At 51.9% G+C, this 15,054-nt stretch overlaps 1 protein-coding gene across 1 annotated transcript in view; it reads left to right on the top strand.

The window, feature by feature from the left end:
* Positions 1-14,695, top strand: part of SH3GLB1 (SH3 domain containing GRB2 like, endophilin B1) — a 66,315-nt gene extending 51,620 nt beyond the window's left edge. Inside the window, exon 9 of the mRNA XM_040408844.1 lies at positions 13,458-14,695. Within this exon, the coding sequence (XP_040264778.1) occupies positions 13,458-13,565 (108 nt within the window). The 3' untranslated portion in view covers positions 13,566-14,695. The remainder of the gene's footprint in view (positions 1-13,457) is intronic.
* The last annotated feature ends 359 nt before the right edge of the window (positions 14,696-15,054 follow it).

Here is a 15,054-nt window from a genome sequence, read left to right as displayed (position 1 = left end):
AATAAGGGGTTAATAAGTGACGGGGGGGGGTGTAGTGTAGTGTAGTGGTGCTTGGTGCTACTTTACTGAGCTACCGGTGTGCTCTGGTGGTCGATCCAAACAAAGGGGACCACCAGAGGACCAGGTAGCAGGTATATTAGACGCTGTTATCAAAACAGCGTCTAATATACCTGTTAGGGGTTAAAAAAAACACATCTCCAGCCTGCCAGCGAACGATCGCCGCTGGCAGGCTGGAGATCAACTCTCTTACCTTCCGCTCCTGTGAGCGCGCGCGCCTGTGTGCGCGCGTTAACAGGAAATCTCGGCCATCGCGAGATGACGCATATATGCGTGACTCTGCGCAGGGCTGCCACCTCCGGAACTCGATCCTGCGTTAGGCGGTCCGGAGGTGGTTAAGCTAAACGTCGTTTCGGCGCATTACCGGATCCGACGTTTAGCTTTTTCTGAATGGTTACCATGGCTGCCAGGACGCTAAAGTCCTGTTTGCCATGGTAAAGTGTAGTGGGGAGCAGTATACTTACCGTCTGTGCGGCTCCCGGGGCGCTTCAGAGTGACGTCAGGGCGCCCCACACGCATGGATGACGTGATCGCATGGATCACGTCATCCATGCGCATGGGGCGCTCTGACGTCATTCTCGAGCGCCCCGGGAGCCGCACGGACGGTAAGTATACTGCTCCCCCGCTCCCCACTACTACTACGGCAACCAGGACTTTAATAGCGTCCTGGCTGCCATAGTAACACTGAACGCATTTTGAAGACGGATCCGTCTTCAAATGCTTTCAGTTCACTTGCGGTGTTACGGATCCGGCGGGCACCTCCGGCAAATGGAGTACACGACTGATCCGGACAACGCAAGTGTGAAAGAGGCCTTACAATAGACTTTCTTGGACCTGAGCACCATAGGCCCAGTATAATAGAAAGCAAATTCACTCATTCATGTCATGCTTAGATGCCACTGGTCCTTCTTAGGCTACTTTCACACTTGCTTTCTGCTATTGAGATCAGTCATAGGATCTCAATAGCGGATGAAAACGCTTCAGTTTTGTCCCCATTCATTGTCAATGGGGACAAAACTGAACGAAATGGAATGCACCAGAATGTGTTCCGTTTGGTTGCATCCCCATCACAGACAGAATAACGCTGCAAGCAGCGTTTTTCTGTCCGTGATGTGGTACGGAGCAAGATGGTTCCGTCCTGACACACAATGTAAGTCGCTGGGGACGAATCCATTTTCTCGGACACAATAGAAAACGGATCTGTCCCCCATTGACTTTCAATGGTGTTCATGACTGATCCGTCTTGGCTATGTTAAAGATAATACAACCGGATCCGTTCATAACGGAAGTGTTTTCTCGTTCATTCCATTGGGGGACACAGACCATGGGTATAGCTTAGAGATATTACTAGGAGGGACACTATGCAAAAAACAGAAGCTCCTCCTCCTCGGGCTATACCCCCAGGCACCTCCAGGAGAACTTCAGTCTTTGCTTAGTGTCCGTTCAAGGAGGTTGACATTTATTCTTCTCCTGTTTGTTATTTTTTTCTGGTTTCAGATGGGGACGCAGGTCAGCATTGCGCTTTCCTGGCCCCTGTGGAGGGTCTGCCACGGTCTTCTGAAGGTTCCTGGCTACCTCCCATTCCCCCACAGAAGAAAAGTGGATCCAGGCTCGACATGTTAGCTCTGGCATCCCACCAGCTGCTGGGACACCTGCTGCCTACCCTCCACCAGAGCACTGCTCTCCTTGATTGGAGTCAGACGTCTGAAGAGGTGAATCCCTGCTGGTCTGGACATCGAGGGAGCATGCTGTGCAGATAAGTATTGCCTGCTTCAATCTCCCTCCTTCCCCCACCCCTTCATGTCGTCTGTCTGGCGCTCTGTGACCTGAGGTGAGCTAGAGAAGGACCGGCTGGGGGCATTTTTTCCCGTTGGGAGGGGGCGTTCTGGGGAGGGCTGGTGATTCCACTGACTCTGGGAACAGGTTGCGTTTCCCTACCTGCCTGCAGCTCAGACTATGGCCGCATCGGCGGCAATCTTAGCACTGAAGGAGTGTATTTTATTTTATCTTATGGCCGCTGCGCTCTCTGCAGCTCCCGCCGGCCTGCTCCTCCCGATATTAACCCCCGTTGTGCCGTATCTGGCGAAGGGGTGTATTTTGAAATGCGCGCGCGCGCTTATTTTGCGCCGCAATGACGCGTCCAAGGGGGCGGAGCCTCGGCGTCCAGCTCTGTCTCTCCCTACGCCGGAGACTCTGCTGGATTGCGGCCGTGCAGCTCCTCAGTTCTCGGTGACCGGAGACTTCTGCTGTTGCCTGGGTGGTAGGAATTGCAGCAACCTGGTAGGAAATCTTTTTTTGGAATACCATCATGCCTAAACCTGGGGCCCCTAAGCCTTCCAAGGCTTCATCTCAGGCTCCACTGGAGTCATGTAAAATATGCCTTAGGCCTTTTTTTGTCACTGGTTCCTGTGACTCATGCCCTGCTCCTGGACAGGATCAGCCTCCTTCTCTTGCTCAGCCCGGTCCTCCCTCTGCCCCTGCGGATCCAGCGGTACCCGCCTGGGCCTCCGCCATGTCTAATGCGGCAGCTGATCTGGCCTTAGTTGCCAAGGCAGCCATGTCCTTCATGGAGCGCATGGCGGCTACTACTCCAGTGGCATCCACCACTCCATCCCCTCTCAGTGACTCTCACAGAGGGCGTCTGACTTCTAAAAGGCAGCGTGAGCGGCAGCATTCCTCCTCGGATGACTCCGCTTCTCCCCCTCGCCTTGAGGCATGCCCGGTTGACACTCCCCCTCGCAGGGAGCGCAAATCCGATGGGGAATTGTCCGGATCGGACGAAGTCACGGAGCGGGAACCCCTGCCTAAGCTTTCCACCATGGTAACCGAGTTGGTGGCAGCTGTCCGTGACACTTTTAATATACAAGGGGATTCTCCTCCCTCCACTAGTCGGGAGTTCTCCCTTTTTCCACCCAAGAAACAGGAGTCCGCCGTGTTCCCTATTCATGAGGAATTCACTGCGGTCCTATCAAAAGCTTGGGATCGACCTAATCAAAAATTTTCGGCCACCAAGCGTATGGATACGCTTTATCCTTTTCCAGCTGACACAGTGGAAAAGTGGACTTCTTCCCCTAAGGTAGATCCTCCGGTGGCCAGGTTAGCCAAGAACACGGCCCTTCCCGTCCTAGACGGTTCCTCTCTGCAGGATGCGGTGGACAGACGTTTGGATTCACTTTCCAAGTCCATCTTCTCGCTGGCGGGCGCTTCCCTGCGACCGGCCTTTGCTTCGGCCTGGGTCGCCAGAGCCCTTACAACGTGGTTGCAGCGCCACCACCAGGATCTGTCAGAGCAGGACGCCTCTGCAGATACTCTGGATTTTATCATCCAGATGTCTCAAGCGTCTAAATATCTCTGTGAGGCTTCAATGGACATCGGCTCCCTCTTTGCCCGTATTTCGGCCCTCTGTCATTCAGCGCAGGGAGGTCTGGCTGAAGGTGTGGGATGCTGATGCCTCATCCAAGCGTTCCCTCGCTAACCTTCCCTTTGAAGGGTCCAGGCTCTTTGGGGCTCAACTAGATGAATTCATTTCTGCCGCTACAGGGGGCAAGAGCACTCATCTACCCCAGCCCAGGACCAAGCGTCCCTTTCGGTCTCGGCCTTCAGGTTTCCGGGGCCAGTCCTTTCGTCGCTTCTCCACTGCCAGGACGCCGTCGTCCTCATCAGCAGGGGGATCCCAGGACTCCCGCAAGAAGCCTTTCTTCAAGCCCCAGCCCTCTTGGCGGCCTCGGGCGCAGTCAGCCCGTCCTCCTGCTCCCAAGCAACCCTCCGCATGAAGGAGTGCCCCCATCCCTCGTGGTGGGGGGCCGTCTGCTCTCCTTTCAACAGGTCTGGAGGGCTCACGTTCAGGACGCCTGGGCTCTGGAAGTGGTGACGTCCGGCTACAAGTTGGAGTTCGCGTCCAGCCCGCCGGAACGTTTTTTCCCTTCTCGCGTTCCGGGGGATCCAACCAGGGCCTCGGACCTCTTTTTTGCGGTCTCCTCTCTTCTGGACCGTGGTGTCATTTCCCCCGTTCCCCCAGAAGAGCAAGGGACAGGTTTTTACTCAAACCTGTTCGTTGTTCCAAAGAAAGAGGGGTCAGTGCGTCCAATCTTGGATCTAAAACTTCTCAACAAGTTTCTACGGGTGCGGAAGTTTCGCATGGAGTCCCTTCGCTCCGTTATTGCTTCTCTGCTTCCAGGAGAATTTCTCGCGTCTGTGGACATTCAAGACGCCTACTTGCACGTCCCTATTGCAGAGTCCCACCATCGCTTTCTGCGCTTTGCCATAGGGGGGCGTCATTACCAGTTCGTCGCCCTACCTTTTGGGTTGGCAACCGCCCCTCGAGTTTTTACGAAGATTCTGGCGCCTCTCATGGTGCTTCTTCGCACCAGGGGCATCTCTTTGTTACCATACCTAGACGACATCTTGATAAAAGCTCCGTCTCTTCCACAGGCCGAGGACAGCGTCCGAATCACGGTTCAATCCCTGGAACGGTTCGGATGGCTGATCAATCTCCCCAAGTCCTCTCTGCACCCCTCCCAGAGACTCTCGTTCCTGGGGATGATCTTGGACACCTCGATTTCTCGGGTGTTTCTTCCAGATTCCAAGGCTTCCCAGATTCGTCTGGCAGTGGTGCTCCTTCTACGCTCTCCACGTCCCACCATTCGGGAGTGCATGCGGGTGCTGGGCCTTATGGTCTCCTCTTTCGAGGCGATTCCGTACGCCCAATTTCACACTTGTCCGCTACAACAGATGATCCTTGCCCTCTGGAACAAGAACCCTCGGGGTCTAGACATTCCTGTTCGTCTGTCCCGGCAAGTTCGAGCGTCTCTCCCTTGGTGGCAGTCTCCCCTGAACCTATCGTCAGGAAAGTCCTTCCTTCCGTTCTCCTGGACGATAGTCACCACCGACGCCAGCCTCATCGGTTGGGGAGGTGTTCTCCGGAACCTCACAGTTCAGGGTGTCTGGTCGACGGAGGAATCCCGTCTCCCGATAAACGTTTTGGAATTGAGGGCGATTTTCCACTCCCTCTCCCATTGGACTCCTCTCCTTGCGACTCGCCCGGTGCGGGTTCAGTCGGACAATGCCACGGCTGTGGCTTATGTCAACCATCAGGGCGGGACTCGCAGTCGGGCAGTAATGCGGGAAGTAGCGAGGATCCTCTTATGGGCGGAGTCTCATGTTCCAGTATTGTCGGCAGTGTACATCCCGGGAGTCGACAATTGGACGGCGGATTTTCTGAGTCGCACCAAGGTGGATCCGGGAGAGTGGTCTCTCCATCCGGAGGTGTTCGAGGACATCTGCCACCGATGGGGCCGTCCGGACGTAGATTTGATGGCTTCCCGGCTCAACCGCAAGGTGCCGGTGTATCTTGCCCGCGCTCGAGACCCACGGGCGGGCGGGGTGGACGCGCTGGTATTTCCATGGCAGCGGTTCAGCCTCCTTTACGTCTTCCCTCCGATTCCTCTGTTGCCGAAGGTGCTGCGCAAGATCGAGGCGGAGGGGATACCAACCATTCTCGTCGCTCCGGATTGGCCTCGCCGCGCCTGGTTCTCCAGCGTCGCTCGTATGTTGGCGGACGTTCTGTGGCCTCTGCCCGACAGAGAGGATCTCTTGTCTCAGGGGCCGCTCTTCCACCAGAATTCACGGCAGCTGCGTTTAACGGCGTGGCTGTTGAGACCGCCATCCTGAGGAAGAGAGGCTTCTCTGATGCGGTGGTGAGAACCATGATCAGGGCTCGGAAACCGGCTTCTTCACGAATCTATTATCGTACCTGGAAGGCCTTCCTGGTTTTTTGTGAGAAATCGGGCTACTCGCCCCTACGTTTCTCTGTCCCAGTGGTGCTGTCTTTTCTCCAGTCCGGCCTCGACATGGGTCTGTCGCTCAGTTCTTTGAAGGGTCAGGTTTCTGCTTTGGCTATCTTTTTTTCAGAGGTCCATTGCCTTTTTGAGACCTGTAAAAACCTTCCTGCAGGGGGTGGCGCATTCTGTTCCCCCGTATGTGCCTCCCTTGCCCCCCTGGGATCTCAACTTGGTTCTGCGCGCCCTTCAGGCGGCGCCCTTTGAACCTCTGAGGGAGGTCTCTCTGGTTTTACTCACCTGGAAGGTAGTTTTTCTGGTGGCCATAACCTCCATCAGGCGAGTTTCGGAGCTGGCCGCACTTTCCTGCCGGGAACCTTTTCTGGTCTTTCACCAGGATAAGGTGGTGCTCAGACCGTTGCCTTCTTTTTTGCCCAAGGTGGTTTCTCCCTTCCACCTTAACGAGGATCTTGTCCTGCCCTCTTTTTGTCCTTCTCCGGCGAACCCCAAGGAATGCGCTCTCCACTCCCTGGACGTCGTCAGGGCCCTGAAGGTGTACCTGGGGGCTACCGCTTCCTTCCGGCGTTCAGACTCTCTCTTTGTGATTCCTGAAGGGTCCCGTAAGGGCCTGGCGGCTTCCAAGGTCACCGTGGCGCGGTGGATCCGTTCCGCTATTGCTGCGGCATATCGCGCTCGTGGCCATGTTCCGCCGTTGCGGATTACCGCTCACTCCACAAGGGCAGTGGGAGCTTCCTGGGCTAGACGCAATCGCGCATCCGTTTCCCAGTTGTGTAAGGCGGCCACTTGGTCGTCCTTACATACTTTCACAAAGTTTTATCAGTTACACTCTCTGGCCTCGGCTGATGCTGCTCTTGGGCACAGGGTATTGCAGGCTGTGGTTCCAGTTTGACTACTGGACGTTTATTCCTGGCGGTGTTGGATTTGTTCTTTTTTCCCACCCCATGGACTGCTTTGGGACGTCCCATGGTCTGTGTCCCCCAATGGAATGAACGAGAAAGGGAGATTTTTGTGAAACTCACCTGTAAAATCTTTTTCTCGTAATTTCCATTGGGGGACACAGCTCCCGCCCCTTTTTTGGTTTACGCCTTATGGTGTGCTGTGTGATGGTTTCCATAGTGTTTTGTTTCCGTTCTCCTTCTCCTACTGCTTTTGCAACGACTGAAGTTCTCCTGGAGGTGCCTGGGGGTATAGCCCGAGGAGGAGGAGCTTCTGTTTTTTGCATAGTGTCCCTCCTAGTAATATCTCCAAGCTATACCCATGGTCTGTGTCCCCTAATGGAAATTACGAGAAAAAGATTTTACAGGTGAGTTTCACAAAAATCTCCCTTTTGCTGATCCATGACGGATCCAGCAAAGAGGCTGCTGTGAAAGTAGCCTTAGTCCTCATTTCCAGTTGACGTCCATGGAAAATCCAGACATGTTTCATGCATGAAGATGTCCGTGAAGGATCCGTGTTTGGTCCACATGTCCTTTTTTTTTTTTTTTTTTTGCGGTCCATGTGTCATCCGTATTCCATAGGCACTGCTCAGCTGACAATTAAATTTATCAGTGGTCAGTGAAAAACAGACCAAACACTGATGCCATGTCCATATAGTGCCAATGGTTTTTAACAGACTCATAGACTTCAATGGGCGTGTTCTCCGCATCACGGACCAACATAGTGCATGTCTCCGTGATTGTTTTCACTGTCCCACGGTCTGAGAAGTGAACAAACGCATTAAACTTGATGTGAAAATGCGGCTAGCACATATCCGTGAAAGATGCCTAAATGAAAGAATAAAAGTGCACAGAGGATGGCATTCAGAAAAGCATGTAGGAAAGAGGACAGCCCTTACAGCTTCACCATTTTTACTCCTTACATAGCATTAAGCGTCAGTGCATGGCAGTTCTGTCCACCCTTGCCTTTAGAGAAATGCTAAAGAATTGCTATGATGGTGGTCATTTTGCATTGCCAATGTTCGCAACACCGGGTATGGTTCAGAAAGAGAGCACTTAAAAATTCTTTAGAGTGACATCAGCAGAAGCTTGTGTAGTTCTTACTAGGTGGGGGATAGATCTGCTATAGCCCTTAAGCTGTGTAGCACTTGACGGTATCAATCTGCAAAGCTCTAATTGTCTTACCGGAGCTCCTTGGTCAGTTTTCCTATAAATTTGAGAACCTCAGAGCCGACCTGGTCTCTCCCGTACCATGGCCTGCACATGTGCACCTAGTCTGGCTCTGGACAATGTTAAGGACTAGAGTTGAGTGAACCTGAACTGTAAAGTTCGGGTTCGTACCGAACTTTACGATTTTTTCCACCCGAACATTTACGTAAAAGTTTGGTGTTCGGCGATTTCTATGGCGCTTTTTGAAAGGCTGCTAAGCAGCCAATCAACAAGCGTCATACTACTTACCCCAAGAGGCCATCACAGCCATGCCTACTATTGGCATGGCTGTGATTGGCCAAGTGCACCATGTGACCCAGCCTCCTTAAAAGCTGGAGTCACGTAGCGCTGCACGTCACTCTGCTCTTTACTAGTGTAGGGATAGGTTGCTGCTGCTGTGAGGGAGTGAGGGAGAGATTAGGGAGGGAGAAATACAACGAAGTTGAGAGCTGAGAATCATCGCTCTTTTGTGGGTGCAGAGCACGCAGGTTTTGTTCCTGCCATGAGCGTTTTTTTTTTCTTCAGACACTTTTTTCAGTGGTCATCGGCGGCCATTTTACCGCAGTTGCCGTGCACCAGCACAGCATTGCATGATCTGACGATTGTCTTCAGGCCATACTGCTCTGACCCAATCTGTGTGTGACCAAACCTATTTATAAGTAGCTGAACTAAAGCTATTTTGCTGAGAATCTGTCATATTAACCAGCCCATATACACCGCTCTGACACGATCTGTGTGTGACCGAACCCATTTAGAAGTAGCTGAACTAAAGCTATTTTGCTGAGAATCTGTCATATTAACCAGCCCATATATACCGTTCCCTTTATTTTTTATTTCTTGCTTGGCGGAACGCTAACCATTAGGAAAAATTCTAATAAGGGACGCGGTCATGGTGGAGGGAGAGGATGTGGCCGTTCTGCCACAGCTACACGTCCTAGTGAACCAACTACTTCGGGTCCCAGTAGGCGCCAGAATCTCCAGAGATATTTGGTTGGGCCTAATGCCGTTCTAAGGATGGTAAGGCCTGAGCAAGTACAGGCGATAGTCGATCGATTGGGTGGCCGACAGTGGATCCAGCACGTTAACATTATCTCCCACCCAGTGTTCTGCAGAGAGCGCACAGGTGGCGCCTGAAACCCATGCCCATCAGTCTGTCACATCACCCCCGTGCATATCAGGGAACCTGTCTGAGCCTCAAGTCATGCAGCAGTCTCTTATGCTGTTTGAAGGCTCTGCTGGCAGGGTTTCCCAAGGGCATCCACCTAGCCCTTCCCCAGCGGTGGAAGACATAGAATGCACTGACGCACAACCACTTATGTTTCCTGATGATGAGGACATGGGAATACCACCTCAGCACGTCTCTGATGATGACGAAACACAGGTGCCAACTGCTGCGTCTTTCTGCAGTGTGCAGACTGAACAGGAGGTCAGGGATCAAGACTGGGTGGAAGACGATGCAGGGGACGATGAGGTCCTAGACCCCACGTGGAATGAAGGTCATGCCACTGACTTTCAGAGTTCGGATGAAGAGGCAGTGGTGAGACCGAGCCAACAGCGTAGCAAAAGAGGGAGCAGGGTGCAAAAGCAGAGCAGCCGTGGCAAAGACAGTTTGCCTGCTACTGGCCACCGCCACCAGGGATCGAGCACACCAAAGGCAGCTTCAAGGAGTTCCCTGGCGTGGCACTTAACACAATGTGCTGACGACAAGACCCGAGTGGTTTGCACGCTGTGCCATCAGAGCCTGAAGTGAGGCATTAACGTTCTGAACCTTAGCACAACCTGCATGACCAGGCATCTTCATGCGAGACACGAGCTGCAGTGGAGTAAGCACCTTTAAAACCAAGAAAGGGCTCAGGCCCCTTCTGCTGCCGCCTCAGCCTCTTCTTCCGCCTCTGGAGGAACGTTGGCACTTGCCGCCCAGCAAACGGAGATGTGCCACCAACACTGCCACCTCCGTCACCAAGCATCTCCACCATGTCACACGGAAGCGTTCAGCTCTCCATCTCACAAACCTTTGAGAGAAAGCGTAAATTCCCACCTAGCCACCCTCGATCTCTGGCCCTGAATGCCAGCATTTCTAAACTACTGGCCTTTGAAATGCTGTCATTCAGGCTGGTGGAGACGGACAGCTTTAAACAGCTCATGTCGCTTGCTGTCCCACAGTACGTCATTCCCAGCCGCCACTACTTCTCCAAGAGAGCCGTGCCCTCCCTGCACAACCAAGTATCGGATAAAATCAAGTGTGCACTGCGCAACGCCATCTGTGGCAAGGTCCACCTAACCACAGATACGTGGATCAGTAAGCACGGCCAGGGACGCTATATCTCCCTAACTGCACACTGGGTAAATGTAGTGGCGGCTGGGCCCCAGGCAGAGAGCTGTTTGGCGCACGTCCTTCCGCCTTCAAGGATCGCAGGGCATCATTCTTTGCCTCCTCCTCCTACTCAGCTTCCTCCTCCTCTTCTACCACCTCCTCATCCGGTCAGCGACAGACCTTCACCACCAACTTCAGCACAGCCCGGGGTAAACGTCAGCAGGCCGTTCTGAAGCTGATGTGTTTGGGGGACAGGCCCCACACCGCGCAGGAATTGTGGCGGGGTATAGAACAACAGACCGACGAGTGGTTGCTACAGTGTAACTTCGGCCTTCCCGCTCACCGCCTCATATGCGACGTGCCCACCAGGTGGAACTCCACCTTGCACATGCTGGCCAGACTGTGCGAGCAGCAGCAGGCCATAGTGGAGTTTCAGCTGCAGCACGCACGGGTGAGTCGCACTGCGAAACAGTACCACTTCACTCGTTTCGAGTACTCCACCAACATGGCCAGTGGCTATACCACTTCTATGTTTCCTTGAGAAAATACTTAGGGCGATGATGGAAGAGGATGTGGGCCAGGGGGAGGAGGAGGAAGATGGGTCAGGCCAGTCTTTTAGAAGTGACTCAGAGGGAGTTTTTTTGCAACAGCAGAGGCCAGGTACAAATTTGGCTAGCCAGGGCCCACTACTGGAGGACGAGGAGGATGAAGCATGTTCACAGCAGGGTGGCATCCAACGAAGCTCGTGCCCATCATTGGTGAGTGGCTGGGGGGATACGGAGGACGCAGACGATACGCCTCCCACAGAGGACAGCTTGTCCTTACCTCTTGGCAGCCTGGCACACATGAGCGACTACATGCTGCAGTGCCTGCGCAACGACAGCAGAGTTGCCCACATTTTAACGTGTGCCGACTACTGGGTGGCCACCTTGCTGGATCCCCGTTACAAAGACAATGTGCCGTCCTTAATTCCCTCACTGGAGCGTGATCGGAAGATGCGCGACTACAGGCGCACGCTGGTAGACACGCTTCTGAGAGCATTTCCGACTGACGCCGGGGGACAAGTGGAAGCAAAAGGTGAAGGCAGGGGAGGAAGAAGAGGTCGGCAATGCAGCTCTGTCATCGCCAGCACCTCAGAAGGCAGGGTTAGCATGGCCGACATGTGGAAAAGCTTTGTCACCTCGCTGCAACAACCGGCTCCAACTGCTGATATAAAGGGTGTAAGCAGGAGGCAGCATTTGACCAACATGGTGGAACAGTACTTGTGCACACGACTACACGTACTGACTGATGGTTCTGCCCCTTTCAACTTCTGGGTCTCCAAATTGTCCACATGGCCAGAGCTTGCCCTGTATGCCTTGGAGGTGCTGGCCTGCCCTGCAGCCAGTGTACTCTCTAAACGTGTGTTTAGCACGGCAGGAGGCGTCATTACAGACAGACGCAGCCGTCTGTCCACAGCCAACGTGGACAAGCTCACGTTCATTAAAATGAACCAGGCTTGGATCCCACAAGACTTGTCTGTACCTTGTGCAGAATAGACAGTTCTAACAGCCTCAACCATCCATCCTTGTACTCAAGTGCACTTATTCCTTTTTTTTTTTTTTTTTTATATGTCCCAATATTTTGGGGTATAAACCTATGTAAAAATGCAAAAAAACACATCTGTGTTGGCTACCTATTCCTTCTTCACCGCTGCTTCCACCTAGACCGCCATGTGAGCCTACACCGCCACATCCACTCATTCACCGCCTCCTCAACCTCTTCCTCCTACATCATTCCTAATTTTTATTTTTTTTAAGGTCTTTTATGTTATTTTAATTCATTTCCCTATCCACATTTGTTTGCAGAGCATTTGCCATGCTCTTAAGCACATTTTGCTGCCTTTTGCAACCCTCTAGCTCTTTCTAGGGCTATTTTAGTGGCCAAAAGTTCGGGTCCCCATTGACTTCAATGGGGTTCGGGATCCGAACCCGAACTATTTTTTTTAAAGTTCGGCCGAACCCGAACATTCAGGTGTCCGCTCAACTCTATTAAGGAGCCTTTAGATGGCATGATGAAGGAAGCGTTCCTTACTGACAATCACTTGCTCGTCAGTGGAGGAGAAAGCTGCATTTACATGCAGCGATCTCCTCCACAGTTTGGGGAGGAGCGATCAATAATGCCCTCTTTCGTCCCCATACAGAATCATTGTTAATGGGCAGGAGAGGCTGTTTAGACGGCACAATCTGCCGCCAGCAAACAGTGATTTAGGTGACCACACAAACAATCCAATTACCTGATGAACGAGGGTTTTGTTTTAGTCAGGTAAATTACTATTAATGAGTGATCGCACGTTCCTCAGCGATAATCTACCCGAATATCAGGCAGTGTAAATGGCCCTTTAAAGGGGTTATCTAATCAGGCAGCGATGGTGACAGTCTATTGGCTGCTCCCCCATTGCCGGTTGTTTTGATCCACGCGATGGGGAGATACAGCGGTGGCCGTGCAGGGATCCAGTGGGACGCGGGTGCTGGGGAGCTAGTAAGTATGCTCTAGAGGAGGGGGCGGGGCATTCTGGGGGTCATTATAGGGATTGGATAACCCCTTTAAAGGGGTTCTGCACTTTGTTTTAACTGATGATCTATCCTCTGATTGGCGGGGGTCCGACACCCGGGACCCCCTACTATCAGCTGTTTGAGACAGCAGCGGCGCTCCAGCACTTTTTACCGCTGGCCCAGTGACGTCACGACTAGTATCAACTAGTGTGGGCGGGGCTAAGCTCCATTCAAGTGAACAGAGCTCAGCCCCGCCCACGCTAGTTGATACTAGTCGTGACGTCACTGTGCCAGCGGTAAACAGTGAGAAGGCTGCGGCGCTGCTGAAACAGCTGATCGACGGGGGTCCCAGGTGTCGGACCCCTGCCGATCAGATGCTGATGATCTATCCAGAGGATAGATCATCAGTTAAAACAAAGTGCAGAACCCCTTTAAAGTATCACATTATCCAGTTCATGAGTAGCCAAGCACTAGATCACTGAAGGCTACCAAATTTCTCCACATCCTACCAATTTGTCATGGACTCAAACCAAAAGCTGCAAGACTTTGTTTCGGTTTTAGTTCCCACCTTATGAGGATAATGGTTTACATTGTGTTTCTTTCATTTCAGGTCATAACCGTGTACCACATTCCAGGAATGGACTGTGACTGGTTGATGGGAGAGCGAGGCAACCAGAAAGGCAAAGTGCCAATTACCTACCTAGAGCTCCTTAACTAATTCACTTTTTTTTTTTTTGTTTTGTCTTCTCCTTAAGTGCCGAATTTCATCAAATATAAAAATATTTATATGCAATTAACTTGATATCTGGTAGGTGTAAAGCTGGCCATGCACATTAGATTAATGCTAGCTGATTTTTGGCAGGATCAGTCCACCGGATTGTCCTGATTGTTCCCAGATGGCAAATACCAGGAGAAAGAAGGGTTGGCATGTCGAATTTCCACATGCCCAATCCTTTTGTTAGGGAAATAGGTTGCTGCCAGAGGCGTCTGACAGCAGCTTACTCCCCATTGAGAACACACGCATGCTCAGCCGAGAGAAGCCGGGAGGTATAGCTGTCCAGCTAAAGTGTATGGCCAGCATCAGGGTCTTCCATGTATAAATGTCTTCTATGAAATTCAGCAATGTCAAGCTGGCCTTCCTCAAACTGCCACCTCTTGCATTATAGGAACACTCCACATTACATGTTATCATGGACTGTGAGGCGTTGCCAGAACTGCCCAGTATGAAGAAGCTTTTGCCATGAATCTGAAAATATTTATTTAGTGGGTTAAACTTTATTTTATCCCTTTCGCTTCGGTAAAATATAATTGCGTGCCAAATGCTTTATTCCCAAAATTTTGCTTACTTTTTTTTTTTTTTTTTTTTTTTTAAGTCTCATTCAAGGAATATTTGCCATGCACTTTCAAAACTTCCCAGAGAAATGTCAGTGTGGTGGGTGATCTCTCCATCAGACCAGAGACATCTGCTATAGCTGCTGTCCTAACACATTCTGATGTAACTGGCGTTGAGCACAATCCCTTACACCCCTCTAGGTCACGTTCACAGGAAGCTCCTAGGAAGTAGAGGATGGAGCAGCACTTGCTTTGTAACATAGCAGGGTGCACGTCTCCTAGAGATCTGTCCGAGGTTCCCTTGAAGAGGACCTGTCACTCTAGTCCAGGTTCAGGAGATGCCATTTTGCTATTTTTTTTTCTTGATCTGCTTCTCCGTTGTGCCGCTATGTCACCCATTCGGTTTTGGCTAATTACTAGCATCAGTACAACGAGGAGGAGACCTCTTCTCAGTGGGCCTCCCCCATCTCCCTAGCTATGACGCTGTCCAATCATTGCAGACCACTTCACAGACAGGAAAAAGACGAGCTGCTCTCGAGAGATTTGGTAAATCTCTCGAGAACAGACTATTTAAGCAAGTACTATGCTCTCTTACATAGCCTGTTCTCGCAACATTACCAAATCTCATGAGAACAGCTCGTCTTCTCCCTGGCTGTGAAGTGGTCTGCAGGAATTGGATCGCGTCATAACCAGGGAGAAGGAGATGCCCACTGAGAAGAACTAAGGTCTTCTCCTCCTTCCTGTACTGCTGCTTGTAATTAGCATATTAGGTGCCAAAACCAAAAAGGGGCATAGTAGCACAACAGAGGAGCGGATCATGAAATAAAATGGCAGGCTGGCATCACCTGGACTACTGTATCAGGTATTGCTTTTAC

The sequence above is a fragment of the Bufo bufo genome, chromosome 9 (genome assembly GCF_905171765.1).
Source record: "Bufo bufo chromosome 9, aBufBuf1.1, whole genome shotgun sequence".
In the NCBI taxonomy this organism is placed as follows: domain Eukaryota; kingdom Metazoa; phylum Chordata; class Amphibia; order Anura; family Bufonidae; genus Bufo; species Bufo bufo.
The sequence above is the reverse complement of the archived record's forward strand: the minus strand, read 5'-3'. Positions and strand labels throughout refer to the sequence as shown.